General features: G+C 60.6%; 7 protein-coding genes across 7 annotated transcripts; 3 read left to right on the top strand and 4 right to left on the bottom strand.

Moving 5' to 3' along the window:
* Nucleotides 1-6,008: 6,008 nt before the first annotated feature.
* Nucleotides 6,009-7,305, bottom strand: PLICBS_005650 (uncharacterized protein; the record flags this gene model as incomplete). Its single annotated transcript, XM_018319335.2, has 3 exons — nt 6,009-6,989; nt 7,095-7,221; nt 7,298-7,305. 3 exons carry the CDS (start codon nt 7,303-7,305, stop codon nt 6,009-6,011), a joined length of 1,116 nt encoding a protein of 371 aa, XP_018181809.2.
* Nucleotides 7,306-7,402: 97 nt separating this feature from the next.
* On the bottom strand, nt 7,403-8,407 carry PLICBS_005649 (uncharacterized protein; the record flags this gene model as incomplete). The annotated part of the gene is made up of 5 exons (XM_065600774.1): nt 7,403-7,755; nt 7,835-7,943; nt 8,065-8,093; nt 8,166-8,297; nt 8,371-8,407. 5 exons carry the CDS (start codon nt 8,405-8,407, stop codon nt 7,403-7,405), a joined length of 660 nt encoding a protein of 219 aa, XP_065456846.1.
* Nucleotides 8,408-9,143: 736 nt separating this feature from the next.
* On the bottom strand, nt 9,144-10,540 carry PLICBS_005648 (uncharacterized protein; the record flags this gene model as incomplete). Its single annotated transcript, XM_065600773.1, has 3 exons — nt 9,144-9,884; nt 10,003-10,244; nt 10,306-10,540. 3 exons carry the CDS (start codon nt 10,538-10,540, stop codon nt 9,144-9,146), a joined length of 1,218 nt encoding a protein of 405 aa, XP_065456845.1.
* A 1,258-nt stretch (nt 10,541-11,798) lies between these two features.
* PLICBS_005647 (uncharacterized protein) lies at nt 11,799-12,608 on the top strand (the record flags this gene model as incomplete). The annotated part of the gene is made up of 1 exon (XM_018319333.2): nt 11,799-12,608. One exon carries the CDS (start codon nt 11,799-11,801, stop codon nt 12,606-12,608), a length of 810 nt encoding a protein of 269 aa, XP_018181807.2.
* Nucleotides 12,609-16,182: 3,574 nt separating this feature from the next.
* On the top strand, nt 16,183-18,282 carry PLICBS_005646 (Ca(2+)-dependent cysteine protease; the record flags this gene model as incomplete). The annotated part of the gene is made up of 7 exons (XM_018319332.2): nt 16,183-16,274; nt 16,361-16,469; nt 16,572-16,659; nt 16,716-17,102; nt 17,158-17,596; nt 18,023-18,192; nt 18,257-18,282. 7 exons carry the CDS (start codon nt 16,183-16,185, stop codon nt 18,280-18,282), a joined length of 1,311 nt encoding a protein of 436 aa, XP_018181806.1.
* Nucleotides 18,283-18,990: 708 nt separating this feature from the next.
* PLICBS_005645 (uncharacterized protein) lies at nt 18,991-23,008 on the bottom strand (the record flags this gene model as incomplete). The annotated part of the gene is made up of 2 exons (XM_018319331.2): nt 18,991-19,288; nt 19,356-23,008. 2 exons carry the CDS (start codon nt 23,006-23,008, stop codon nt 18,991-18,993), a joined length of 3,951 nt encoding a protein of 1,316 aa, XP_018181805.2.
* Nucleotides 23,009-24,276: 1,268 nt separating this feature from the next.
* On the top strand, nt 24,277-26,328 carry PLICBS_005644 (uncharacterized protein; the record flags this gene model as incomplete). The annotated part of the gene is made up of 4 exons (XM_018319330.1): nt 24,277-24,686; nt 24,746-24,923; nt 24,988-26,096; nt 26,154-26,328. The coding sequence occupies 4 exons, from the start codon at nt 24,277-24,279 to the stop codon at nt 26,326-26,328; spliced, it is 1,872 nt and encodes a 623-aa protein (XP_018181804.1).
* Nucleotides 26,329-26,720: the final 392 nt, after the last annotated feature.

Below are 26,720 nucleotides of genomic sequence, written 5' to 3'. Positions count from 1 at the left end.
AGGCAGCGGCAGCGGCAGCGGCAACCAGGCCAGGCCAGGCCATGGCGGGCTTGCTGCACGCGAGAGGCGCGGGATGGTGGCATGGGTGGATACCTACCTTACCTTTCGCCCACAGTGCCTTTGCTGTCGTCGCGCCGTACCACATTCACCTTGCAATTGGAAGCGAAAAAGTGCTAGTGCTGCCGGTCGGAAGCGGGTTTAGCTGCGTGGATTGGGTGGGCAGAGCCGCCGCGCAAGGAGCAAGGAGCAAGGAGCGGCGGGAGGACGGGACCGACCCCTGATGACGATGCAGGGCGGTTGCAAGGAGCTCTGGCAAGTCCGGGAAGGGGGGTCGCTCGGGGCAGGTGCAGTAAGTTAGTATCATGACTCAGGAGATCAACGGCTCCACCAGATTCGACAACACAGCGCCCTGTAGCGAAGCATCTGGCGGATGCAACTGATGAAATGAGTGCCGAGTGCACGCTGCTTCTGCTGCGATGTATTACCTGCTTGTACATTTCCACCTATATCTACAAGTAAAAACTGCGACGACAATGGGTAGGTACTTGGTAAGTTGGTACCTGATGTGGGCCCGCTCGCCAACAGGAAACAGCGACGGGAAACCATCCGCTAGGCACTGGCGTCTTGCCCTCGATCGTGCCTGCCTATACCGAGACAGTCTTCATCCTCGTACCTGCCAACATAGCACATGCTCCGTGGTTACTCCGTGCAGTACGAGGAATAGCTAACAACTGGGAAGCCACCGTCGGGTGCCACTTGCCTTCCCATTTCCCATTCATTGACTTTTTATAGCTCTCCGAGTCAGTACCGTTACGGTACTGACGTACCTGGCGTGGCGTCCACGGTGGCAGCCTGACAGGTACCACGCATACCCAAGTCGAGGCGCCTTTTGATACCCCTGCCCTGCCCGAGGCCATGGCGCCCCTGAGCTCGCCCCAGCCTCACCTTGCCGCCATCCATCTTACATACTACGAGCAAGCATACCCTTTCCGACTCCCACCGCCATCGACATCCGTCGCCAGCAGCAGCCTCAGAGGAGCCTCGGCATACCCGGGCCAGCGTCGCCGCTGCGTCACATCGGAAACTGAGCCCCTCTTCAGCTCCTGCCGTGGGACTCGTGGCATATCAACTGCGACGCCAGTCCCCAGCCTAGCGTGCTGGCTGTTTCAGCGGCACCAGCCCCGTCATGTTTCGAAACACGGCCTCCTCCATTTGAAACTCTCGCCGATGGTTCGCTTATGCGCACAGGCGCAGCCGCCTGTGCGAGGGTGGCCATGATGACACCCTCTTGGCGCAATGGCATCGTCGATAGCTACCAGCCCGCTGTACCGGATCGACCGCCGCCGGCGTCCACCCTTTTTGCAGCAAAGCCTCGGCCCCGCATGCTTTCGACATAGGCTCTCGGGACATGGCACACATCCGTTGGGTGGCATAGGCACAGTTCAGCGAACGCAGATCCATCCAAGCCCTTGTGCCCTTGGCATCCTTGGGACACCACACAGGCACCGGCAGGGACCTTGGGCCGACGTCGACATCCTCAGTCGCCGTCGCCTCTGCAAGCGCTGCAACCTCTGCTGCGCCCGCACCGCACGCCGCCGCCCAACGTGAGCAGAATAGTCCTGGCGCGGATCTCGCCGGTGCCACCGTCGACTCGTCGCTCTCGGGAACCGTGGTTTGAAACGCGGGCCAGGTGTCTTGTGCGCGGCCTGCAACACACCACGCGATAAGATTCTCGGGGCCCACGGAGGATGAGCGCAAGGGGCACCTCACTTACTCACTGCTTTCTCTGGAGCCACGCGCTCATGGTCCGTGCCCACTCAGTCTCTGCTGGGCCATGCCAGGTCATGCCACGATGCGTACCGTATGTACTCCGTACATGCTGCAACGACGTTAGTTGTTGGTAGCCTGTACCAACCGTTGCCTCAGATGTGTCACATTTCAGGGGTGTGACGACCCCTGTTCCATCACCCTCCCCCGGGCCCAGCAACGACACTCACGCTGTCAACTCCGTGAGTTGGGAAGTCTGGGGCTCCGAGTCCGTGTTTCGCCAACCAGCGTGCACATTTGGGTTGGCCACAAAGGCTTTGTTCCTCTGCCGCGCACTCGCGGGACTTTTGCTTCGACCTCCTCTGCCAACGGCGGTCTTGTAATTCGAGGATGCTGGCAATCCTCATGGCTGGCCACTTTCGACCTTCCATCGAATGTCGTTTGAGCCCGTGGTCTACAGCCTAACTTCGACATGACTTGGATGAAGCCGGTGACGCTTCACTTCTTGTGACCTGCACCGCCATCTGGTTGCTTGCTCTGATCTTGTGGCTGGCGGTTTGTTCGCCGCTGCATGGCAGCGACATCTTCAGCCCACGATATTTATCACGGACCACGCACATCCTCGTCAAGTCCATTGTCCATGCCGGTCCACCTCAACGCCACCGCCGCGGCCACGGCGCGCACCCATCCAGCGCCTTCGAATACTTCTTCAAAGGGCCCGAGCTCTGTGACATCCAAACTGGCGGCGACAAGAGGGGCATTGCCTCCAGTTCTGGATCGGCAACACGTTGCAGGCCCTCTCGCAGCGCCAGCGCCCGTCCCTGACAGCGCGGGAGCACCCTCACCACCCGCGAACGCACCGGGCACGATGCCCATTGCCGCCGAGGATGGGACGTTCGGAGTGCCCGAAAATGTGCCAGCGAATGCACCGGCCAATCTTCCAGTAAACGCCCCAGCGAACGGACTAGCAAACGCTCCTGTAAATGGACAGGTGAACGCTCCTGTGAATGGACCATCGAACGCTCCGGCGAATGGACCATCGAACGCTCCTGCGAATGGACCGGCGAGCGCCCCTGCGAATGGGCCACCAAATGTGCCGTTGAATGGGCCCGCGCAACCCGCGGAAGAGCCAGTCGAGGTGCCTATCAACGAGAAGGAGAGACCTCAATCGCCGTCGAACACACTCATAAACGGACCAGAGAAGGTGCCTGTGAACGCGCCTTATGTTGAAGATGAAGCACCTAAAAGACCTTCAACTACTCCCATCAATGCACCTGCCAGGGCACCCGCAGCGGCACCACCGACTACGTCCATTACAACTGAAAATGAGGCGCCTCGGCTATCAGCGCCTTCAATGGCGAAGACACCTGTTGTGTCTCCTACTGCTGTCGTGGACGATACAGCTCGACTGCCAGCCGATACACACAGCATCACTCCGGTGAGGGCACCGGCGAAGGAATCTGCGAGCCTCCCGGGATATCCATCACAAAGCAAACCAGGAAACGTGCCACCCGTCCCTCCAATCGTTGTCGACAACGGCATCGCGCTACAATCCTCAGGCATAGCAGCGACAAAGCCTTTTCCTACCGAAGCTAGGACACCGCCGGCGAATGCATCGACTACTATCCCTCTCGCCGGCGACGACGTCCCAGTTTCGCCACTCACGAACGTGCCGGCAGTAACGCCTATTGCCGCCGGCGGTGCACTGCCGTCACCACCGGGAGCTTCAACCTCAACAACGCGTGTTGTTGTTGAGGAGATTCCGCCTGTTGTACTAACAAACTCATCCACCGTCTCCTCAGCAGAGGCACCATCGCGCCCCACAACTGTAGAATTGCCCGGGAGCAAGTCAACAAGCAGTCTCTCAGGCGGCGAAGTGACGACTCCAACGGACTCGGCAACCCTTTCATCGGGAGCATCAGCTGTTCCGGGCTTGTCCGAAACCATAGCACAGTCAGCCTCGTCTGCCCAGGAACAGCCCTCGCCAGCATCCGTAACTAGCTCAACAAGCACGTCCGTCCCAACATCGAGTGTCACGAGCACTCAAGCGACACCACAAGAGCCTGCGAAATCGCCGACGCCAGACAGTTCTGTCTCACCTCCTGGATCACCTACGCCAGAGACCTCTGAGCAGCCAACACCAGAGCCTGTGGCTCCCCCTAGGCAGACTGCTACGCTTAGCAATGATGAGCCTTTGCCCCAGTCTTCAGAGGCACCTAGACAGGAATCCAGCCAGCGACCTGACATCGAAGCCACGCAGGGTAACCAACCTCCGCAAAGACCGGCGCAAACCCCTGCCAATAGTTCCTCTCGGACCCCGGCGAGCGACTCGAGTCCGGCAGTTGCGACGCAGCCAAGGCCCACACAAGGAACTGACCTCGGCACACAACCTAAGCCTCCTCAGAATCCAGCAATTTCGTCTACAGATGTTGGAGCACCCACCCCTGTGTCCTCGAGCAGCAGTTCTACGGTGACACAGACAACGTTGCAAACTTTGACGGGAAGTACTGCAGACGGGGCGGCAGCGCCAATCTCGACGAGCACGTCCAATCCGAGCACCACCAGAACGATCGACCCTTTCTCCGAAAACCAACCCCACGACAATAACAACCCAACAGGCGACCACCATGGAGGTGCGGGTAACCATAGAGGCGGTGGCTCAGATATCGTTCCTCCCGCCACCAGCTCCACTTCTTCGTCCGGGGGATTGTCGAAACAGAGTATCATCGGCATATCCGTTGGAGGGTTCGCGGCTCTTGCACTCATTGCTCTCTTGATATGGGCATGGCGAAAGAGAGCAGCTAAGAAGCGCAGGAGGAGTGAAAACGCACAAATAGCCGATCAGCTCTATGGGAGCGCCAGTGAGAAGAAGGTTGCTGCAGCGGCGCCGGCGCCAAGTTGGGTATTTGGACCACCAGCTGCGTGGCTGCCCCATCGCGACAATGTTGGACGCAGCAATGATGGAGGCTCATCGCTCTATACGGAGGCACCGGTGCCGGCCCAGAACGTTCAGCCTGCAAACCGCCATCCGATGTTGGGAAAGTTGACGCCCAACTTCGGCGCGGACTGGTGGCGGTGGCGCGCAGGCCCTGGCAACGGCTCGAATACTCAGCAGCTGCCAGTCGAGGGCAACCAGAGAGCGGCCATGCCGAGTGGCCAGCTGGATGTTGGGGCCAATCTGGGCTTCAGTCTTCAAGGCTCCGGGACATTTGATCCGTTTTCTGATGCTCACGCTGCATCTGCACCACAAGCCTACATGCCAGCGCAGCCTCTCGATAGAAGACTGCCGGCTGACCCCTTTGCTGACTCTGCCGCGGTACTGGGACCTTCGGTGCATAGACGAAGCAAAAGCCGCAAAGGATCAGTCACGTATGCACCAACAATCCCACCACGCGCGCGCGGTCGTTCGCTCAATGCCACGACGGGAGGCTTCCAGAATCCTCCACTTCAGCCGGCATCTCGCGCGCACTCAATGCACCGGGAATCCACTCAGAGCGCGGAGTCATTCTCGGAAAGGCGCAACAAGTTCCGGTCCGACCCGTTCGATCTGGAGCTCCAGGGCGGCATAATGCCATCAGCTACGGCGCTGGCACAAATGCCACGCAACACGGCTGCCAGCTCGATGTACAGTACACAGACACGCCATGGAAGCCCCTCGTCGTCACGATACACGAGTGGAGTGAGCGCCAGCGACGTGGGTGAGGCCGGCCCTGTCGGCGTCGCACCGGGGCGCAGGAGTGCCGACAGCCCAACACTGGCAGACATGCCGCCGCCGCCGCCGCCGCCGAGGGCGAGGACGCGCCCACCAGGGGCGCAGGGAACTGCGGTAACTTCTCCAGGCATGGCTGTGGGCCAGGCGTTGTAGGATCATTTCGTAGCATCTGCATTCCTTTTGGTGTTTTACGGCGGGGGCCATAGAAAGGGGCGAACTTGGACAAGGACTGTCGTTATCATCATTACTCCGGGATACCACCTTGTCAGGATGTAGCGGGTTGTAAACGTTGATGTCACTGTACGTACAGTGTCGAGGCACTCTAAATAGGATTGATATTCACCAGGCTTCATCCTTTTATTTGCACGAGCGACCCAAGGGACTTGAGGAAGAGCCGCAGCGTACGGCAGTGGGCCGTCATGGAAGCTCAGACCACGCTACAATAAAAACCCTTGGTCTTACGGGAAACTGATGGTCTCTTAAGTATTTGGTGAATACAAGCCGATCGCGTGTACAATGCTGGGACGACTTAATCGTCAGATCTCTCTGCGTTGATGCGAAAGATCTCCTCCCTGGCCCCTTTCCACGCCCTCCTCTTCCCCGTCTCGAACAGCCTATACACGTGGGGACTGGATATGCCATCCATGAGGAGGCCGCACAGGCGCCTGTCGCGCAGCCAAAAGGCCCAGCCGGCAGGGCCGTAGCCGAGGCGCGGCAGCACGCCCGTGCCGGCGACGTCGTCGGCCCAGGCCATCCACTCGTCGCCGTCGACCCAGCCGGGGATGACGGACCCGCCGCCGTCCTCAGCGAGGCGCACGAGCCGCGCCTGCTGGGCGTGCACGCTGGCGAGCATGGCGTCGCGGGGGGGCAGCGGCGCGGCCTTGCCGGTCCAGACGCGCGCGAGGGCCAGGGACGCCAGGTCGTAGAGCTGGAAGGCCGGGCTGGCGAAGGCGATGCAGCCCATGAAGGCGAGGCTGTGCGGCAGGTCGAGCGAGAAGATGTTGCGGTAGAGACGGGGCAGGCGGCGGCCGTTGGAGCCCGGGGCGGCGGTCCACCCGGGGGGCTGCTCGCGCGTGGGGTCGTGCTCGCCCGCGAGGGAGTACTCGGCTTGGTAGCCGGTGCAGAAGACGATGGCGTCGATGTCGTCGATGCGGCGGCCGTCGTGGAGGAGCACTGCGCGGGGTCCGTCGATTCGTTGGAGAGCACGGACGAGCTCGACGCGCCCGGCGAGGACCTCGAGGAAGATGGAGTCGGATATGACGGGCGGGGTGCGGTTGGGCAGCGGCGCGGCGGCGAGGTCGAGGGCGACGGCGCTGGGGAGAGGCAGCTGTTGCGAGGCCGTCGCGGCCGCGACCCCGTGCATGCCCTTGAGGTGCGTGGCCGTGAGGACGCGGCGCATCATGGCGTCGGAGGCGGCAGCCGGGAGGCACGATTTCGCGGCGCGCAGGACGAGCGCCTTGCGGTGGTTGAAACCGTGGTCGAGGGGCTTGCCGTCGACGATGCGCGGGAGCTGCGACGCATCATCATCAGAAACGGTTGCTCGTCAGCCAGAGGGAGGCAGGTCGAGGAAAAGCCAGGGATAAGGAGGAGAGGGGGGCTTGGGGGAGATACTCACGACAAAGGCATCGTGGCGGCGCGCTATGTAGACGTGCTTGGCGTGCCCGGCGAGTGTCGTGGCCGTGTCAACGGCCGAGTTGGAGAAGCCGACGATGAGGACCGTCTTGCCGCCGAGCGAGGCCGGTCTGTTTCCGCGTGGCGGCGCCGGAGCGAAAGATGTCAGAAGGTTTTGCACTCTTGAGCACACACGCAGGCGTAGACACACGCATATATACGAAGAGAGGGGTTGAAGCGCGGAGAGGGAAAAGGGGGGGTAGGGGGCAGGACGGAAAGGGGGGAAAGGGGGTAAAGGGGTTGAGGTCATCGTCAAGCTTGCCTCTTATATCCGCTGCTGTGGAGCACCTCGCCCTCGAAGCGCTCTATGCCCTCCACTTGCGGCGTCACGGGTGCTTTGTTGATGCCCGTGGCGAAGACGACCTTGTCGAACCACCTCTCTTCTGTCGTCCGCGCCGTCGTTGTCTTGCCAGTGCCACTGCTGCCACTGGCAGCGGCGCCTCCCATCACCGCCGCCGTCTCGACCCTCCACCTCCCCGACGTCTCGTCGTGCTCCACGGCGAGCACCTCGGTGCCCAGGCGCATGCGCGGGCCGAGGCCAAAGTGCTCCGCGTAGTCGCATAGGTACTTCTGGACGTGGCGTGCTTCGGGGTACGTGGGCGTGTCTGTGCTCTCCGCCGCCGTGTCATGGTATGTTAGCTCATGATCGAGTCAATCATGATCGCCGCCATCTTCGTCACAAACGAGAGCGAGGCAGCCGTGGTTGGAGTTGCGACAAGCCGCGGTTTGATCGGGAGCGAAGAACGTGGGGAGAGTGCTCGCCTTTGGAAAAGGGAAAGTCGGTAAAGCAGGCCTGCATAGTCGCCGCGTGTTAGTCCAGTAGCAGTACATCGGATCAGGCTTTATAAATGGCTTCTCCTGTAGAGAGTTGGTCGCCCCGGCGCCAGTAGGGAAGATGCCATGTCGCCACTTACACGCTGCTTCGAGATGTTCGACACGGTGCCTACACCTCCACCGTCAGCCCTCCCTCATCCACACAAAACGCAGACCCACGGCAGGGAAAAGCCGTTCTCACTCTCAAGCACCGTCGTCTGGTCGCCCTCATCGCTAAAGTTCCACAGCCCGCCCACGACATCGGCCATGTCGAAGCCCGTCGCGTCGAGGCCCTCTTCGACCAGGTTCTTGAGCGTGACGAGGCCCAGCGGGCCTGTTGATCGGCGCGGTCTCAGTTAGTTGCGTGACTACGAAGACTCGGGGACACAGTGGATGCTGCTACTCACCGAGGCCGACGACTGCCACTGTGGCGGGAGTCTCCATGGCGGTATCGCGTGCTGCTGTCGTGAGATGTGTACCGTGAAATGCGTCACGAATCACCGAGCAGGCGGTAGAAGTGGTACGACAGAGGTTCGGATGGCGGTTTCGTATTATGCAGGAAGAACTGGTACTAAAGACTCCTTGCATCCATATGTCAGCCCACAGCTTGGTGGGAGCTGCATATATATCTGCTCGTCCTATGCAACACACCCCAGTCGAAGCGTCAGCCGCGCATCCAAGACATGGCGATGCCTGTTCGCGCAGGCCACGCCGCAGCTAGAGGGGCCCCTGAGGTTGCACCAGCCAACCACTGTCAGATTTGGCAAAGAAATAAAAGGCCATGAATGCTTGGGAGAATAGTTTCGCTGCGCCACCGCCAGTGCGCAACTCGGACTCCCTGTTCTGACCAGATATGTCCTGGCACGATGCCAGCGAACCTCTGCCGCCGGCAACAGGTGTGCCCGTCTTATCAATCTATCGACGCCGGACTCCCAATTGCCGGAATGCCTCGTGTGAGCGCCCAGGCCGCCAGCTCGCGAGTTGTGTGCCAGAGGCATCCATCCACCCATCAAGGTTGCAACCGCGGATATCGATCGGAGACCGCTCCAAAAACCAATGTCCGTCAATCGCCGAACGAGCAAGCAAGTAACCATGCATCTCAGCCTCAGCTCTGCCCTGCCTTCAAATGTCCACGTCCCCACTCAGACTATCCCTGATGTCTGCTAAGTTCCAACCGAACTCAATCCGCCAGCAGGGTATAATGCGAGACTTGCCAGCATAGCAAGTCTCTGGTCGCAATGGCATCCTCAACGCTATCGTGACCTTGGCCTCTCACCTGAATGACTCTGTTGAGCCGATCAAGCGCCAGGGCTTTGAGCGACAAACCCCCTTCTGCTTGCGACGCCGGCTTTGGTTCGTTGTCGTCGCCTGCCTCAAGGGCAGCGCCGCCGTCGTCACTATCGGGTTCGCCGTTGTCCTCGGCCTGCATTGCCTTCTCGGCTTCTGCCATCTCTCGTTCTGCCCGCCGCCTATTCATCTCGACCATCAACGTGTCAATTACCAGCGTGTGAATCCAGCGCAGGGACGTCAAGTCCGACTGGGCGCCATGGCCAACCACAATCGTCTCCGGGCCGACAAATCGCCAGATCGCCTCCCTGGCTGCCTCACGGCCATCGAGACATGTGCGGCGCCGGCGGGCGTTTTCCATCATCTGTCGCGTGATGCCAGAGTAGCGTGTGTTGTAATGGGCCATCTGGACGCGTGGCGACACGAGCTTGTCGAGGAGCACTTCGCGCGTGAAAAAATCGACGATGGACACGCGTATCAATTCCGACTCGCCCGAGGCGGCGTTGCCCATTTCACAATCAATGACAACGGCTGACTTCCGGCGTCCAGGAGGCAAGGGGGCCGGAGTGGCGAAGAATTTCCAGTTCTCCTCCAGTTCGCCGCGGCCGTAGGCACGTGGCGAGTGGTTCTCACGCTTAGTGCATGGTTTCGCCATGATGTGTCCGTCACAGCAAGTCCATTTCTGCCACGGCCGGAGTCAGCTATTTCGTACGTACCAGTATCGAGGGTAGGCGGTATCATCGGGGTCTTACCCTATAAGCGACCTTGCCAGGATGGAATGTGCAGCGGGCGTTCATCGCTTTGTCCGGCTCAGGCAACACATCTTGGCCAGCCGCGTTCTGGCCGCCGTCCTTGCGAGTATCAGACCGGCGGGCCGAGGCGTCCGTGGTGAAATTCCTTGAGCTGGTCCTTGGGTGCTGGGATTGTGAGCTATCACGACGGGCAAACGACGGGGCCTGCGTCGTGTCCTGGATCTTGTCGCGGGCTTTGAGAACTGTTGTAAAGCAATAGTCAGCCCCCGATGAGACAGCAGGAAGTGATGATAGCACCGTTACCCTTGGAGCAAGACGCGCAGCGCTTCTTCCTTTCCAGCTCCGTTGGCGAGAGCTGGCGGACTACGTAGCCCGCCTTGGCCAGCTGCTCCGGGCTGCGGATCAGCTGACGCAAGCGCTGCTCGTAGTCTTGCGAGAAGGCAAACGGGCCATGCTCGGGTTCCGAGTGCATGCTTCTTGCGAGCGGGCCCGAGGTGTGCGAGGCTCCGGCACCGATGCCGGACTCGCGCTCGGCCATGGAGGATCCCGTTGGAGCGAACTTATCTGCCTACCTCAGGCGTCTCGGGCTGCGTGACACGACTGCCGGGTGGTGACGAGGCAAATGTGTGCAGGGTAATAGGGTATGCCGAGAGATGTGTCGGGAGGGAGGCGCATGCCGGGGGGGGTTGAGGGTGGAGAATGGAGAGTTGAGAACCTGAGATGGAGGACTGAGGTTCGCAACGTTTGCGGCCTGAAGTGTGAGGCGTGACTCGGTGAGGTGTACGAGGATGAGCGGCGGCAGGTGCGAGCGAGCCGCTTGCCAGCTGCCGTGTGACCGATGGGAAAGAGAGACTGTGGGAAAAGGCCTGGACAATTCTTGACGTGTGGGGGCCCAATGCAACCCGCAACAGCCCAGCCTGCCCGGCCAGCCTTGCTTCAGACAACCTTCCACCAGCCCGCGGCAACAACAGCAGTCGTCGGGTCTCTCTCTTGGGACGACGAAGAGGATGCAACGTGATGCAATTTGACGCAATGCGCTGCGATGCGCTGCGATGCGCTGCGCTGCTCTGCTCTGCTATGCTATGCCATGTTATGCTATGCTATGCTACGCTTTGGTACGAGATGCTGTGCAAACGGAGAAGCAGCGGTCGGCAGGGAAAATCGAGCAAGCCGAGGCACCCAGCCGCGAAGCAGGACAGCCAAAGGAAAGAAAGAAGGAGAGGAAAAAACTTCCTGTGCCGTGGCCACGCCCAATGCACGCGCTGCAGAATGATGCCACGTCAGGTTATTGCTGCGCGGGCGTGCCGTGTTACTCCACGGTGTGCGTGTGCGCATGTACGTGCGTGCGTGTGTGCGTGTGCAACAGATGCACTGCACTGAACCGCACTGCACCTCACTCCAAGGTTGTCCGGCAGCTACATAGTACAACACAGCAGGTGAGTTATGATTTGCGTGCCTGCGTGCTGTTGCGATCATCATGCATGCAACTGTCGCCCCTCGGGTTCTCGGGTAACAGCAACGAAGTCGCGTCCGGAGCCGGGAGAGACGCCTCGGTCGCGTTAGTTGCCGTCCCGGCCGGCGTGGGCAAAGGTGAGCGGCAGTCGAAGATGGGAAAAGTACGAGGCAAGACAAACGGGAGCCAGGTCAACACATTATCAAGCCGGCAGAGACAAGCAACGTGGTCCTCACGCCTCACTGGCTAAAAGAGTGTACTTTGGTCTGGATGAATCGGGCAAGGGCTCATTATCGCTGCCAGATATCCATTCGCAATGTCGTATTAGATAATAAGGCGCACAATGACAAGCGCCGCCCGCGTCGTGCTGCCGTCGCCCACGCTGTTCAGGAACGTGCCATTGCAGCCCCGCGAGCGCATCAACGAAAAAACGCACACGCCCTGCCCTGCCGTCATGTCGCCAGAAATCGACAGGCTCGTGTCCGAGGTGACGGTGCCCGATTCGACGCTCACGCCGGACCGCTCCACCACCCCGAGCGCCGCCGCGCCGCCCAAGCCGGACATCACCATCGACTTCGCCACGCCGTCCGCGGCCCAGGACGCCGACTTGATCGCGCGCGTGGCAGCCCTCGTGAACAAGGTCTATTTCGACGCCGAGGGGGGCATCTTCCACGACGGCTACCAAAGGACCAGCACCGCCGAGATTGCGCAGTTTATCAAGGACCAACGCCTGGCGCTCGCGCGGCTCGTCCGTCCGTCGCCGTCGCCGTCGGCTGGGGCCGGGGTCGGGACCGGAGCCGGAGATGTCGTTGGTTGCGTCTACGTCAAGACGCTGTCGCCCACCCTTGGCGACTTCGGCATGCTTGCCCTAGACGTGACGTATCGTGGGGGTGGGTTGGGGCGAGACCTGGTGCGCTTTGCCGAGGACCATTGCCGCCGCATCGGCTGCACCAAGATGCAGCTCGAGTTGCTCGTGCCAACCACGTTTGAGCATGCTCTCAAGACCCGGATGCAGGCTTGGTATCTGCGCATGGGCTATCGCATCGTCAAGCTGGGGAGCTTCCAAGACGAGTACCCGGCGTTGGCCCCGTTACTCACCGGGCCGGCCGACTACAAGATTTTCGAGAAGGACCTAACGTCGAGCACTCCGTAGCAAGGGCAATTGACTCGCTTTGAGGTGGTTGACTTTCGCAGCATTCCCCCTCGTTTTGCTTCTTCTCCCTTCAAAGACATGTTTAGATGTTGCTGTACGCCACCGCCGGGGCACGGCCGACGGAGCAGGGCGTGCGATGGACGTCGGCGTCGGGTGTGGCGCTGCTCGCTCGTACCTACGGACACAATACCAACACGTACCTCGTGAGCATGCGGGCCGTGTCAATGATTCCCGCCGGCCGAGATTCCTCAAGAAGAAGTCGGGCCCGAATCCGTCGACGAGGCTGCAGGGCGGCCGGCACAGGCAGCAACATCCGCACCAACGTCGTCATAGCTGAAGCCTCGCCAGCACGCCCACTGCCAAGAGCAGCAATGGCAGTGATCGGGAATCCGCTGTTGTGCCACAGCCAGTCGATGGTCGTTCTTCAGGGCTGGCCCGGGTTCCTGGGGGCATGGCCGGCGTCGCATGACGATTGGCTTGGCCGCTGTGGAGCCTTTCAGCTTCGGCCTTGCCGCCCTACCCTTTCCCAGCGGAACACACCGGGCTTGCATGAGTGGTGGCAGTGGACGTGAGCGTTGGGTTGGTCGGCCACGCAAATTGGCTGCTGCGGGAGGCGCGTGTGTTGGACGCGCTAGTTTCTCGGCCGTCGACGTCTTTCTTCGGTAGCTTGGTAGCGCGCCTCCGGGTCTGCGACTCGAGCGACGAACTGGTTCACTTTGCGCTGCGCAGGCCCTGGTGTTGTGTCAGACACTTTCATGGCCGGATGCCAGCCCGCCCGGCCGTGTACGTACGTGGGAGATGTGACCTGCAACGGTGGCAGAAACATGGATCTGACTCTCCACGGCTATGCCCGCCGCCGCCGACACCAGCAGCGGCTCTTGTGTCTGCGTCTCGGCGAGGGAAACCTCGGCCGATGCGTAGGTGCGTATCCCGCAGCGGTCGCACAGCACGAGCAGCGTCCGAGCGACGCGGGGTCATCTCCGCTCGACGTCTACCGAGACATGGCTCGGCCGACGGCAATGGCGATGTGACGTGACATGATTGAGGGTGAATTCCGCCCGCATATCGCGTCCCTCATGCCCTGGCGGTGGAGTGGGAGACGTCGTCCGGTTGGGCCATGGGCAAGCATGCATGGCACGGGAAGAAAACTCTTCAGTGCTGCTGCCGCTGCATGCAGGTCTCTCCGTTCCGTTCCACGGCCGTGGTTGAGACAGGCGGTGCCTGTCCTGTCCGTGGCATGCATGCCTCGTGGCCGCGGCGTACCGAACGACGTGGACGGCCACGGCCGCTTGGCTCCGATGCGGATGCAAGGTGACGGGATCATACCTGACGACGACGAGTGTCCGCAAAGGACGAAACGGGTGGAGCGCGTGGATGGAGCCGAGGCGCGGGTCCTCCCAGGCCTTGCTGGTTTGGAACCTTAGGGGCGGGTCGGGGAGCGGGTGGCTGCGCACCGCCACGACGCGGCGCATTCGGGGTGCCCGGCGAAGGCCCCTGTCAACCTGAACGCGCCAGCGGGGAACGTCCACTGTAGCGGGTAGGCAAGCGTACCTAAGGTACCCACCCAGCCAGCCAGCAAGCCCAGCATCACCTGGCCAATCCAGGCACAACCGGAGGGCCACCTCACCTCACGGAACAAACCTACGCACCTCAGCCACACGGACGCTGCACCGATTCGTCTTTTGGCCTTTGACCGTGGCCTCGCTGCCCCGGAGTCTTTGCGTCTCGCTGGCATGAGGCCCCGTACTGTGGCTTAGAGACACCAGACGATCGGACGGAGAGCCGATGCGTGCAGCATCGTGCATGCGTTAGTGAGCGGACGGGAAGCCATAGCGTCCAGCTCGGCGACGGAGGCGCAATGCCTTGGGGCCCGCGACCGTTGATAAAAATAAGTTTTGAACCGCCCGCTGAGCATGACAGCTGTAAACGGGCATGAGGCTATTGCGAATGGCGACAATCTATCAGAGGACGTACGGGCTTGAGGGTTGGGCGTGTGCGTACCGACGTTGACGAACCTCGAATCGAAACGGGTCACATGCCGGGGGCTGGGGAGCAGAGACAGAACGGACATCCTGCCACTGCCGCGTGACTGCGCGCCATCGGATGACTTTGTGTGTGTGTGTGTGTGTGTTTGTGTTTGGCTGCAGAGACTGCCCAGAAGCCAGCGCAAAAGTTTCCTCGACTGTCTGTAGCGCTCGCGGGCCTTGGGAGGGACCGCGGCGGGCAACCGTCCTCCCCCGGCTACAATCTCTCGAGTTTTTTTTCTTCTTCTCTCACCTTTTTGCTCGTTCCGGTTGCTTTCCAATACCCGTACATGGGGACACACGCAAATGCGTCCCGAACGGGACCGTCGCTGTTCAACGGCGCATCGATCACGGGCTGGCCTTTTCTTCTGCCATTGAGCGCACCCCCCCTCCCAGCGGCTCCCGCCAACCGCTGGCGGCACCTCATGGATGGAACCCCCCGCCCCCAGCGGCCGGACCCCTGCCCCGGCGTCACGCTCCACCGGCCCAGGGCGCCAGCACCACCACCTCAGCACCGCCAGCACGCCAGCATCAGCGGGAGCACCTCACCACCAACCTAGACAGCGAAGCACTGGGCACCCGACACAATCGCGCAACGGCTCCAACGGGCAGCCCAGCGCCTTCAGCACAGGCCACGGCGGCGCCCCGTTTAGCGCCCCCCATCGCCCACGCCCCCCCCAGAGCGGGACCGCAAGCCCGATCACACTCACTCCAACAAAGCTCGACCCCTCGCGCCAGCCTTCGTCATTACCCGACCCTTACCAAATCTGGGTCGCGCTCCCCCTCCATCAACGGTCCAATTCCAGAGCTGCAGCGAACCGCAGCAAATCTTCTCCTCCTCCCCTCGCTGCCTCCGAACCGCTTCCACCACCTCCTCCACCACCACCACCGCTCTCACACACACCCTCCGTGCTATATCGCAGCATCGCACCCACGCACGAGCTCCTGGACCTGCCATCTTCCTCGCCTTCCCCGTCGCCTTGCGCCCTGCAGACGTCACTTTGCGCACGCCCCCTCCCCTGCTTGGTTGCAAGGGTGTTCCGTCCATCTCGGCTTCCTCTTGCCAGCAAGCCCCCCCCCCCCCCCCCGATAGCTCCGGCTGACCGCTTTCGCGCGTGGCATCCCGAAGCCTAATAAGGCTGGGCTGGACTGGGCTGGACAGGCTGTCCGTCTGGTTGTCTGTCGCAAGCGCTCTTGCATTTGCTGCACCTGCATCCACCGCGCTTGAGCCTTGACGTTGCCGTCCCTGCCTTGCCGAGCTTGGGCCTCCATCAACCATCGACCATCAACATCCACACACAGGCCTCCGGTTCGCGACGCCTCTATAAAGTATCCCTTCACCGCGCCCTATCGGTTCCCACCGGCCCAGACAGGTCAAGTGCGCCCGCTTCCCCGGACGCGCCCACCCGCAGCCAGACTCCTCATCCACGAGCCCCCCCCTCTGCGTCCCAGTCGCGTCTCGTTCGTCCCGCCACCTGGTGGTCTGGCTTGCCGCGACTGGCCTTGAGCAACGTCAACATCGGTCTTCGTAACTACCGACCGAGCCTGACATGTCGGCCTACCCTGGCTACGGCGGCGGCGGCGGAGGTGGTGGTGGTTACGCGCCCCCGCAGCAGCAGCAGTACCAGGGCAGCTACTACCAGTGAGCTTGGCCTTCCCGACTCGCGACGATATGCCGCCACGCGGCCTGGATGAATTGCATCGCTAATGGCCATCTCTCGTCTACAGGCAGCCTCCTCCGCAGGGCTACAACGGCTATCCCGCCCAAGGCCATCCGTCCCCTCAGCCCACGTACAGTTACCAGCAGGCTCCTCCCCAGCAACAGTACGCATACCAGGTATGACTGATCCGTCCCACGAGCGCAGTCAGCCCAGGATACAGCCCTGCACTGTACGAGGCAATATTGGCAACGTCGCGTAGCTGACACACCAAACAACAGCAATCGCCTCAGCAACAGTACGGTGGACATGCCCCGTACAGCCACCCGCCGCCTCCGCAGGCTAGCTACAACTCAAGGCCGAGCTCTGGTGGGATACTACCATATGACGACGACCAGTCCGAGCTGTGCTAATCCGCGTCCCAGGCATGCCTCCTCCTCAACACAGCCCGTATCCGCAAGGGCGACCGGCCGGTCCGCCTCCGCCTCCTGCCGGACCGCAGCACTTTGGCCACGGCGCGCCGCAAGGCTACGCGTTTCGGTACTCCAATTGCACGGGTCGCAGGAAAGCGCTGCTGATTGGCATCAACTATTTCGGCCAGCGTGGCCAGCTTCGAGGCTGTATCAACGATGTGCGAAACATGACGGCGTATCTCGTGGAGCATTTCGGCTATAAGCGGGAGGACATGGTCATCTTAACCGACGATCAACAGAACCCCATGAGCCAGCCCACTAAACAAAACATTCTGCGCGCCATGCATTGGCTAGTCAAGGACGCCCGGCCGAACGACTCTCTCTTCTTCCACTACTCCGGTACCATCCCCAACGCAGGACTGTCGCCGGACATAATGCTAACCGTCATTATCAGGACACGGCGGGCAGACCAAGGACCTCGACGGCGATGAGCCAGACGGCTATGACGAAGTCATTTATCCTGTAGACTTCCGGCAAACTGGTCACATCACCGACGACGAGATGCATAGGATCATGGTACGCCCCTTGCAAGGCGGCGTGAGACTCACAGCAATCTTCGACTCCTGCCACTCGGGTACCGCCCTGGACCTTCCGTACATTTACTCGACACAGGGCATTCTCAAGGAGCCCAACCTCGCCAAGGAAGCAGGCCAAGGCCTGCTGGGCGTTATTTCCTCTTACAGCCAGGGCGACCTCGGCGGTGTTGCCAACAACATCATGAGCTTCTTCAAGAAGGCAACCAGCGGCGAGGAAGCTCACAGCCGTGCCCTGGCAACCAAGACGTCCCCTGCCGATGTCATCATGCTTTCTGGCAGCAAGGACGATCAGACATCGTGCGTCTACCGCTCCCCATACTATCCTTGTTTTCCTGCACAGCAAATTATATCACAACAAGCCGCCTCGCTTCAGGGGTACATGCTGCCGATGTGGTTATGAGACTTGGAGTTGTGTCATTGCCGCGGCGCAAGGCGTTTGACGGCGACCGGTGCCAGTGCACCGGGTACATACTGGACTGGAGCCCGCAGGTTGGGCTGGGTTGAACCATTACGCTTGTGTCCTATCTTTCCCCCTTCTTTGTATTTAGTTGGTGCGCCTTGGGTGTCAAGTACAACTTGCAAGTTGTAGCTTGGCATCCAAGGCGACGGGTTACGTTGGGACACCTGTGTTTTGGGAGCAAAGCTGCTCGCTGGCTGCCCCTTGCCGCCGTTTTTCACCCTCCTTTTACGTCTGGGCGAGTTGTGCTGACCAAGCCATTCCAGTGCCGATGCTACTATTGCCTCGCAGGCTACAGGCGCCATGTCTTGGGCGTTTGTTACCGCTCTGAAGAAGAATCCCCAGCAAAGCTATGTCCAGCTACTCAACAGCATTCGCGACGAGCTGGCCACCAAGTACACTCAGAAGCCGCAGCTTTCCTGCAGCCATCCTCTCAGTAAGCTTAGACCAGGGGCTACAATGCCTCCCTCATACCATTGCTCTCGCTAACACTGGATCAGATACGAACCTGCTGTTCGTCATGTAATATTTGGTCTTGCTGAGCAGCACCATCGGCGGCTGCGAGCACGTGTTCACCTACGGAGTGGGCTGGGGCGACAGGTCTACTGTCGAGATTCTATTAACTTGTCACGGGCTGGCGTATATGACGTGGAGTAAGGTATTGAATACCCCGGAGGGGTGTATCAGGCCGCGGATCATGGCCGAGGCACTTATTGGATGGCGGTCGGTTAGTCATTGGTTCGTCGTTGGTCGGCCGTGCTGCGAATATGTTATCGTGGCATATAGCTCGGAAGGGCAAGGAGAGCTGCGCAACGGTACTCTGGTAGCACTATAATGCGTATTTACGGAGGCGAGGCATTTTCGGACGGCGGTACGCGTACGGGGGACACGACATTGGGAGACGAGGCGCAACGCGATGTGGAATATAAAAGCGTTGGTTTTGAAGACATGCCTGACCCCTCCCTTTCCTTGCAAAAAGTTGCGCTACGAACGACAATCGTGAAGCCGTTAGATATCTCTTTGTCCCGTGACCCAAAAACGCCTGTGCCTGATGCTCATCTGCAAGTCCTCCCGCGTCCCCCGTCAATCTTGACGCCAAGCCGGCGAAAACACACACACAAACACGAAAGCCATGATCCAACACGCCATCCCCACTCGGACGACTCCCCACGCAGAACGCGTACGTTCTCACAAACAATGACGCCACGGCGACGCGTACGCCTCGCCCTCACACTCAGAAGCTCGTCTCTTCCGTCACACGAACCACCTTGAGCTGCCTGGAGCGCTTGACGCGGCGCTGCTCCTCGGTCGCAGCGACGAGCTTGCGCCGGACGGCCTCCTGCTTGGCCCACCCGCGGGCGGAGATGCGCATGCGTGCGACGAAGCGCGCGGCGACGAGGAACGGGCGTATCGACGTCGGCTTGGAGGGCGACGACCCGGCGCCTGCGCCCGATGAGGGAAGCGCGAGGGACTTGCGGCTGTGCAGGAGGTTGGTGCGGATGTGTTCGAGCTCGCGGAGCTGCGCTTTGTTGCTGGATATGAATGTTAGCGGACTGTGCGTGCCTGGCCACAGGGGAGGGATGTGGGTGGAATACATACCAGGCATTTGCCACATCGAGCTGCAGCTGCAGGAACCTCTTCGCGTAGGCGGCGTCGGAGCGAAGCAGCGCCTCACGCTCCCAGCGAGCCTGCATCCACTCCATCTGCATGACCACGCCGCGGAGCTCCTTCTTGTGGCGCTCCTCGGCGCTCTCGGCGGCGCGGACGACCGTCTCCAGCGCCTCGTCCGTGCCGTGGTGCTTGACAAGAGCGCGTTGGTCCTTACCCAGAGGCCCCTCCGTCGATGACTTGAGCTTCTGAATATCCCGCTGCAGCTTCTCAGCCGTCATCCGGTACGCGGCTCGTTCGCTGCGGGCGCGCTCCAGCTTGCGCCGTAGGCACGCCTCCGAAGCGACGAGGCCATCGATGAGCTCCTGTTGCTGGCAGACGTCATGCTCCAGGTTTTCAACCTCTGCCTGAGTCTTACGCAGGTGCCGGCTTTGCTTGCCGCCGGCCTGCGACGCCGCCGTGGCAGCGTCCCTCTCTCGGCATGCCTTGTCGAGTTTCAGCTTCAGCCGTTGCATTGCCTGCTCGTATTGCTCGGATGTCTCCTCTGCCTGCTGCCTGGCATCTTCCAATACTTCCTCGAGCACGATCTTTTGGTCCTCGAGATCACTGAGCTGTTCTCGCAAGTCCTGCATGGCCTGCGCCGTTCCTGTTTCGGGATTTCCTCGCAGGGACCGGTCAGATTTGGGTGGCGAGGGTTCCGGCGACCGTCCCAACCGAGTCAGCTCGTGATCGTGTATTTGGCCTTCCAGGTCGGCAATTTGGCGCTTCAGGCCTTTGACCATATCCCGATGAGCGGCTTCCCGCTGCAAGAACTCAAGTTCTTTTTGGCGTGATGCATGCAGGTCTTTCCGAACCATCGAAAGGTCTCCTCCGCTGTTGTCGTTATCGGGAAATTTGGCAGTTGCTAGCTGTCCCTCGAAGTCATCGACTTGGCGCTGAAGCTCGCGAATCGTACGTCGAGCTGCCACAAGTTCCTGATTTCCAGATGACGAGGACTGTCGGAGTTTGGCCTGAAGCTCCAACACTTCCTGACCGAGTCGATCCTCCTCCGCAGCTGCCTTCTCAATCTCGTCGTCCAAGGTCTTTTCAACAGCAGCGCGCTGTTCAGCGAGCGACTTGTTCTCATCCTTCAGACGTCGAACCTCGCCATCGAGCTTCATCTTCGCCGTCCGCAGGTCCAGCCGCTCCCGGTCAATCTGCAAGGTGTCATGGTCGTGAGCGTTTGTTCGCCGAAGTTGGTCGTCCAGCTCGTCACGCTCTGCGCGGGCTTCAGCAAGTAATGTCCTGACCGAACGCAACTCGGTGTTGAGTGTTGTAAGCTGCTCTTGGAGAGAATGTTTGTCTTTCGTGGCCTTTTCCAACTGTGATGTTGCATCAGAGAGCTGCCATTTTAGCCGAGCTGACGAGTCGGTAGAGCGCTCGGCGCTCCTGGCCTCTTCTAGCTGAGCGCGAAGCCTTTCGCATTCCCGCTGAGCAGCCTCCAGCTGTGGAGATGATTTCGCGGGCGACTTCGTCCGCAACAATTCCACCTCATCCTCAAGGGCGACGGCCTTGTTGATTTGTGTCTGATAGTTGATTTGTGTTTGGCGGAGCTCGTCGCGGACTGCCGACAGCTCATTGCGCAATGTCGTCAGCAGTGTCTGGCGGGTTTCCAAGGCATCTTGGAGGTCATTGATCTGTCGTGTCATGACAGCCTCTTCACTCTTGTGGCGTTCCGTTTCGCTTTCAATGGCATCCTTAAGCTTCGACTCCTTGCTTGATAGGTTGCCTTCAGCTTCCCGAAGGCGGTCGATAGTCCGTTGGAGACCTGCAGCTCTCTCCTCGGCTCGCTCGCGCTCGGCTTCCAAAGACTGTTTCTCATTCTCCCATTTCTCGCAGTCGTTGTCGTAGAGGTTGTCCTTCTCGCGAACCTCAGCCTGGAGGTCTGAAACCTCGTCGTTGAGCCGCTCGATCTCATCCTGATACTGGCTTCGCAGGTCCTTTTCGGTCTCGAGTGCGAGCTCTCGTTCTTGGGATAGGCTCTTTTCCAGGTCTGCGACCTCCCCTTCCAAGCGTTCAACGTCCTGCTCAAGGGAAGTACACCGACCGGCAATTGTGTCGTGGCGAGACTGCAACATATCCCTGTCACCGGCCACGGCCAACAGTTCGGTTTCGAGCTCTTGAATGCGGGTCGCCTCAGAATCTCTGCCGTGCTCGAAGGTCTTCCGTTGCTGACGAAGGTCACGGACAGTAGCCTTGAGCTCCGCGTTTTCCTCGTTCGACTTGGTCAGCTGTTTCTCCAGCGCAGAATAGTCTTTCCCTGACTTGTCCAGTTCGTCTTGGAGTCTGGCGACCTTCTCCTCGATCTGCCGGGACAAGCCCTTGGTGACAACAGACTTGTCCGCCATCTCTTCCTGGAGCTCTTCCAGGTCTTGCTCCGCCCTCGCTCTCTCTGCGGCAGCTTCGTCCATCTTCTCCTTCATCTCATCGAGCTGCTCCTCCAGTCGGCGTACGTTGGTCTCCAGCTCCTCAATCGTCTCCTTGGCTTCGTCAAGGTCTTCGTTATGCTGCCCCGCCTGCTCAGCTTCCACCGCTTTGAGTTGAGCATCGTGCGCTTTTTCCTCAGTCTCCTCGAGCTTCTCCTTGAGCTCTTCAAGCTCATCGTCTCTTTCCGTGAGCAGCCGGTCCTTTTCACGCACGTCGGCTTCCAGGTCCTCAATGTTGTCCCGAAGCTTCTCCACTTCATCCTGATCGTGTTGACTACGGTCCAGTTGGCGCTGAAGATCGTCAAGGTCAGCCTCCCGCTCCTCGAGGGTCTTCTGAAGCTGCTCCAACTCGGCGCGCTGGCTTTCGTCAAGGTGCTTCCTTTTGGACTTTTCTTGAAGCTCCATCATTTGCTGTCGATATGTCTCGAGGTCGCGCTCAGCGGTAGTCAGATGCTTCTTGTAGCGGTGCAGTTCTCTCTGCATCGTGACCTTGTCCACCTTCAGCTCTGTGTTTTCCTTCAGGGCAGCCTCGCTAAAGCCAGGGCCAGCCTTGCGGAGGGCATCTTCGAGAAAATGAATCTTAAGCTTGAGGCCAAAGTTCTCCTTTTCGATCCTGTCGATGACGTTTTCCTGCTCGCGCAGAGATAATTGATTGCCATCTTGCAAGGGGCCCTTGTCGCCACTGCGGCGGGGTTGCAGAGCCATCGGGGTCGACGCAACACTACTGCTGTCGACCTGAGGCAGCGTGTTGTCCAGGTATGACTGGTTGCGAGAGCTGAGATACACGGAAGTGTCCATGCGTGGAACAGGGGTCATGTCATCCTCGTCAATCCTGTCGAGCGCGGGCGTGTTTGGGACGAGGGCGCCATTCTCCTTGCCATGCCTTCTTGTGCTGTTTCTCGTGGCCGACTTGAGAAGAGGCGTGAATTCAGCACCGCCCACGGACGCGGGCAGATTTCGCCGGTCGGCAAGCGGGCCTCTCTGTCGTGGGGTCCTGAGGTTTACGCCGTTCGACCGGCCGTTGCGGAGCTGCTGTAGCAGGTTCCCATCTTTGCCGGGCGACTGAAAGGAAGCCTCCTGTGATATGTCGGCAAAGTCGGGGGCGCGGCTGAGGTAGGTCGCGTCACCAATGTTGGTCCGCGGGGTGTCGAGCGCGCCGCCGTAGCCCGGTTGACCCATGGCGACGGGCGCGTCGTTGGTGGACGAGCGGCGAGCAAGCCAGACGCGCGTGGCAGTCCGCAGGGACGGGGAGGCGGAGCGATCGAGTGAGGGGGGCGCTGCGGGTGGGCGAGCTGGCGGTGAATGGATATGGATGGTGGTGGTGGTTGTGGTGGTGATATGCTTGACCGCGACGGTCTTGGATGCGTGTCGGGCTGCTTCGTGGAACGGGCGTGATTCTAGGTTGTCCGGCAAGGCCGCACGTTGTCAGCCCAGGAGGGGAGGGAAAACGCGTCGATTGAGGCCGGGCCGTCGTCGCAGCGTGCGCGTCACGGCAAAATAAGCAGAGGGCAGCGCAGATAGAGAAAACGAGAACAGGCGCAAATCATAAACGAGGTCGAAAGTTCAATTCCATTAAACGCAGGCAGGCGCGCGTGTCGGCAGACCATCGCACCTCCCTCAATGTTTACTTGGTTTCCCCATCGGGACTAGCGGTGGGGCGGCTGGCGGCAGCCAATGAGGCAGAGGTACCTGGGTACTCTCGAAGGCACATCGGGCGGGCAGATGGCAGGGCAGGGGCAAGCCCACCTAGGTCAGCTCAGTGAGTGGCTTGAGCGGGCACCTCAGTGGCTTGAGCGGGCAGTTGGGGCACGGCCGGGCGCCCCCAATCACAGCGGACGGCGGCAGGGGCGCTGGGGCCCAGGGTGGTGGTGCACAGCGGGCGGATTGGCGGATTGGCGGACTGGCCCAGCAAGAGTCGCCTCTGCGACTCACTGGAACTGAACGATAAGGTCATTGGAAGGCCAGCCAGCCGGGCGACGGTGACCAGACCGGACGTCGTTAGCCATCCGTCCGTCCATCCATCCATCCTCCCGTCCCATTCTCCTTCAGCTCTCATCTCATCTCATCCCGTCTCGCCTCGCCTCGCCCCGTCTCATCATGCAGGTCCGCGGTCGGGTCGCTGCATCTGATCTCATCTGGCCTTTACCCCGGGCGACCGCCGCCGCTTCTCGAATAGCAAGCCCCCGTGGCCCGGCCTGAGTTTGCCTGTCCTCCGCCCGCCGCCGCCAGCTCCGCGTCCCACCTTCGTCGCCCGTCGCCGTGCCAGGCTGCCGTCGCCCGCCGCCGCCGGCGCTGCTGTCCTGTGCTGCTGTGCCCTGCCCTGCGCTGCCTGTGCTCGTGTCGCCACCTCGCCCGTCCATTGACGCCGTCCTCCTCGCATCCCGTCCGCCAAAGGCCCAGCCCGTCCTGCCCAGTAAGTCGCACTCAAACTCACATGGGTGGCGGCAATGTCTCTGGACAGGGTCCCGGACGAAATCATCCAGCACCTCCTCTACTATGTCTCCCCCGCCGACAACCTCCGGAGCGTGCAGCTCCTCGACCACCGCCTACACAGCCTCGCCAACGAGCCGCTCCTCTGGAGACGCCACTGCGCCAGCTCCTTCAGGTACTGGCACCCGCGCCATGCCCTGGCCCGCAAGCTGCGACTGAGGGTGGCCGAGGTCGACTGGAAGCGTCTCTTTCTGCTGAGAGCCCGCCAGGATTGCTTCGTCGCGAGGCTGCTTGGGGAGATTATCGCCACAAAGGTCGGCCGCTTAAAGCGCTTCGAGGCCGTGGCCCGCCTCGGCTACGACGCCAAGGACTATCTTCTGAGACAATGCCGCACCGACGACTCGGCAGACGACTACCTCGCCAGGAGGTACGTCCAAACGATCATGCTCGCCTCTCGTAGCCCGGCGGCAGCTGACATGTGCCCAGGTATTACAGCAATGCTCTCCTCGACAGCATACACAGGAGCATAGCCATTGAGGAGTGGCACAGGCTCCGGCTCGATCGTGATTCGCTCGACGCCCAGATTGCCGGTGTGCGGCTCGAGCGAGCCCTCGGCGCATTCGACATGTTCGTGTTACACGATCAGTTCGGTGACCTCGATGACGTATCTCTCCCTTTCCCCCATTGGTGGTGTCGTCTGGGCGGCGGCGCTGACTCCTTTTGCCTAGATCTCGCAGATGCTCGACAGTAGGGCTGCTCAGTTCCGCGCCAGCCAACCTGACCTTGACCAGCTCACCACTCGCCAAAAGGCTCTCGCGCTTAACCGATGGTTGCGCGCCAACGGTCTTACAGGACTGCACAACCCTGAGCGAAACTACCGCAACCTGCGCAACCTCTTGATCGGCCAGGCCCTCCGTCACGAAGACCATGATTCCATCCCCATCATCTCAAGCGCCATCTTTTGCTGTCTTGCCGCTCGTCTGGGGCTAACTGCTCAATGTTGCGCCTTCCCCAGCCATGTTCATGCCATCATCTTCGCCCCCCCTGGACAGACGCTGGATGGCGCGCTAGAAGACGGAGAGGACAGCCCGCGCGAGCGCATGTTTCTCGATCCATACGGTTTCGACGAAGAAGTACCAGCCGCAGTACTGCAAGCCTTACTGGCCCATATTGGCTGGCAAACGAGCGCCGACGCTCTCCTAGCCCCTGTTTCAACACTTGCCGTGGTCCAGAGGACATCACAAAACGTCAATGCCACGTTTGCCAGGATGCTTGAGCTGCAGGACGATGTCCCGCCAGAGTTGATCCAGCTGCTAAGGGGGAACAGCTCAATGAACATGGAGGCCGCTCTCTATGCATCCATGTGGGCTCCGTTGCTACTCTCCACGCCCAACACGTTCGAATGGGACGATCGCCTCGCAAATTTCCTCCGCAGGTTTGCCGGGTCCTGGCCAGAGGACGCGTGGTTGGTGGAAGAATACCTATTGCCAATGTACAACGGCGTCGCACAGCGACGTGATGGCTTTGCGCGCCCTGCAAACCGAGGCCTCAGCGATCCTTGGGAACAGTTGCAGCTCGTGCGCGACCAGGACGACCTCAAACCTCACGTCGTCCGAAGGACCTTATTTGCCAATCAGTCGGTCCCCTTCAAGATTGGCCAGGTCTTCCGGCACCGGCGATACGGCTGGGTTGGCGTCATCACCGGCTGGGCTGATCAAGGCACTCGGCACTTGTCGGTGTCGCGCTCCAGGGCCCTGACCGAGCCAGCCGACGAGCACGGCACTGAGCCGTCTGCAGCCCCCGTGCGGCCTCCAAATCAGTTTTATTTCATGTGCTTGTAAGTAACAGCATGCTGTCATTGCTCTGAAGCCATGCTGACGTTTTGCGCTTGCAGCCCAAGCACTGGGTCGGAACCTCATGTGGTTGCCGCCGACAACATTGAAATCATACACGACGCAAGCGAGATTGATGACGACATGTTCCCCCTAGCAGGAAAGTTCTTCAAGAGATTCGACCGCGCGACGTGTACTTTTGTGTCGAACATAAAGGAACAGTACCCTCACGACTGATGACCGTGAACGACAGCGGGGACTGGCGATGGTACATACACGCACGGCCCCCCGACATGGATGGGAAAATTCAACAGGAAGCATGGCCGGCGTTGGAGTCGACGGAAGGGGGTGGGCAAATCGAAATATATGCGACTCGCTTTCCCTTTGAGGGGCGGGCAGGCGGGCAAGGCAACACGGGACTTGGCATGTGTGTAGATTCGCGCGGCTGTCTGTTTGGCATCGAAATACAATCAAGGCGTGGGCGCCGTCCTCACGGAGATCTTTCTCTATTGAGCAGTGTCTGTGGAGCGTGTCTAGGCACCGTTGTTGGATTCGGATCCAACTGTGCTCTCATCTCCCTCAAAGCCCAAAGTTCTATCTGCGCGCTCTTAATAATCGCAGCCCCTCCT

The sequence above is a fragment of the Purpureocillium lilacinum genome (assembly GCF_023168085.1).
Source record: "Purpureocillium lilacinum CBS 284.36 DNA, scaffold_4, whole genome shotgun sequence".
Lineage (NCBI taxonomy): Eukaryota > Fungi > Ascomycota > Sordariomycetes > Hypocreales > Ophiocordycipitaceae > Purpureocillium > Purpureocillium lilacinum.
Note: the sequence above shows the minus strand (reverse complement) of the source record. Positions and strands in the feature narration are given on the sequence as shown.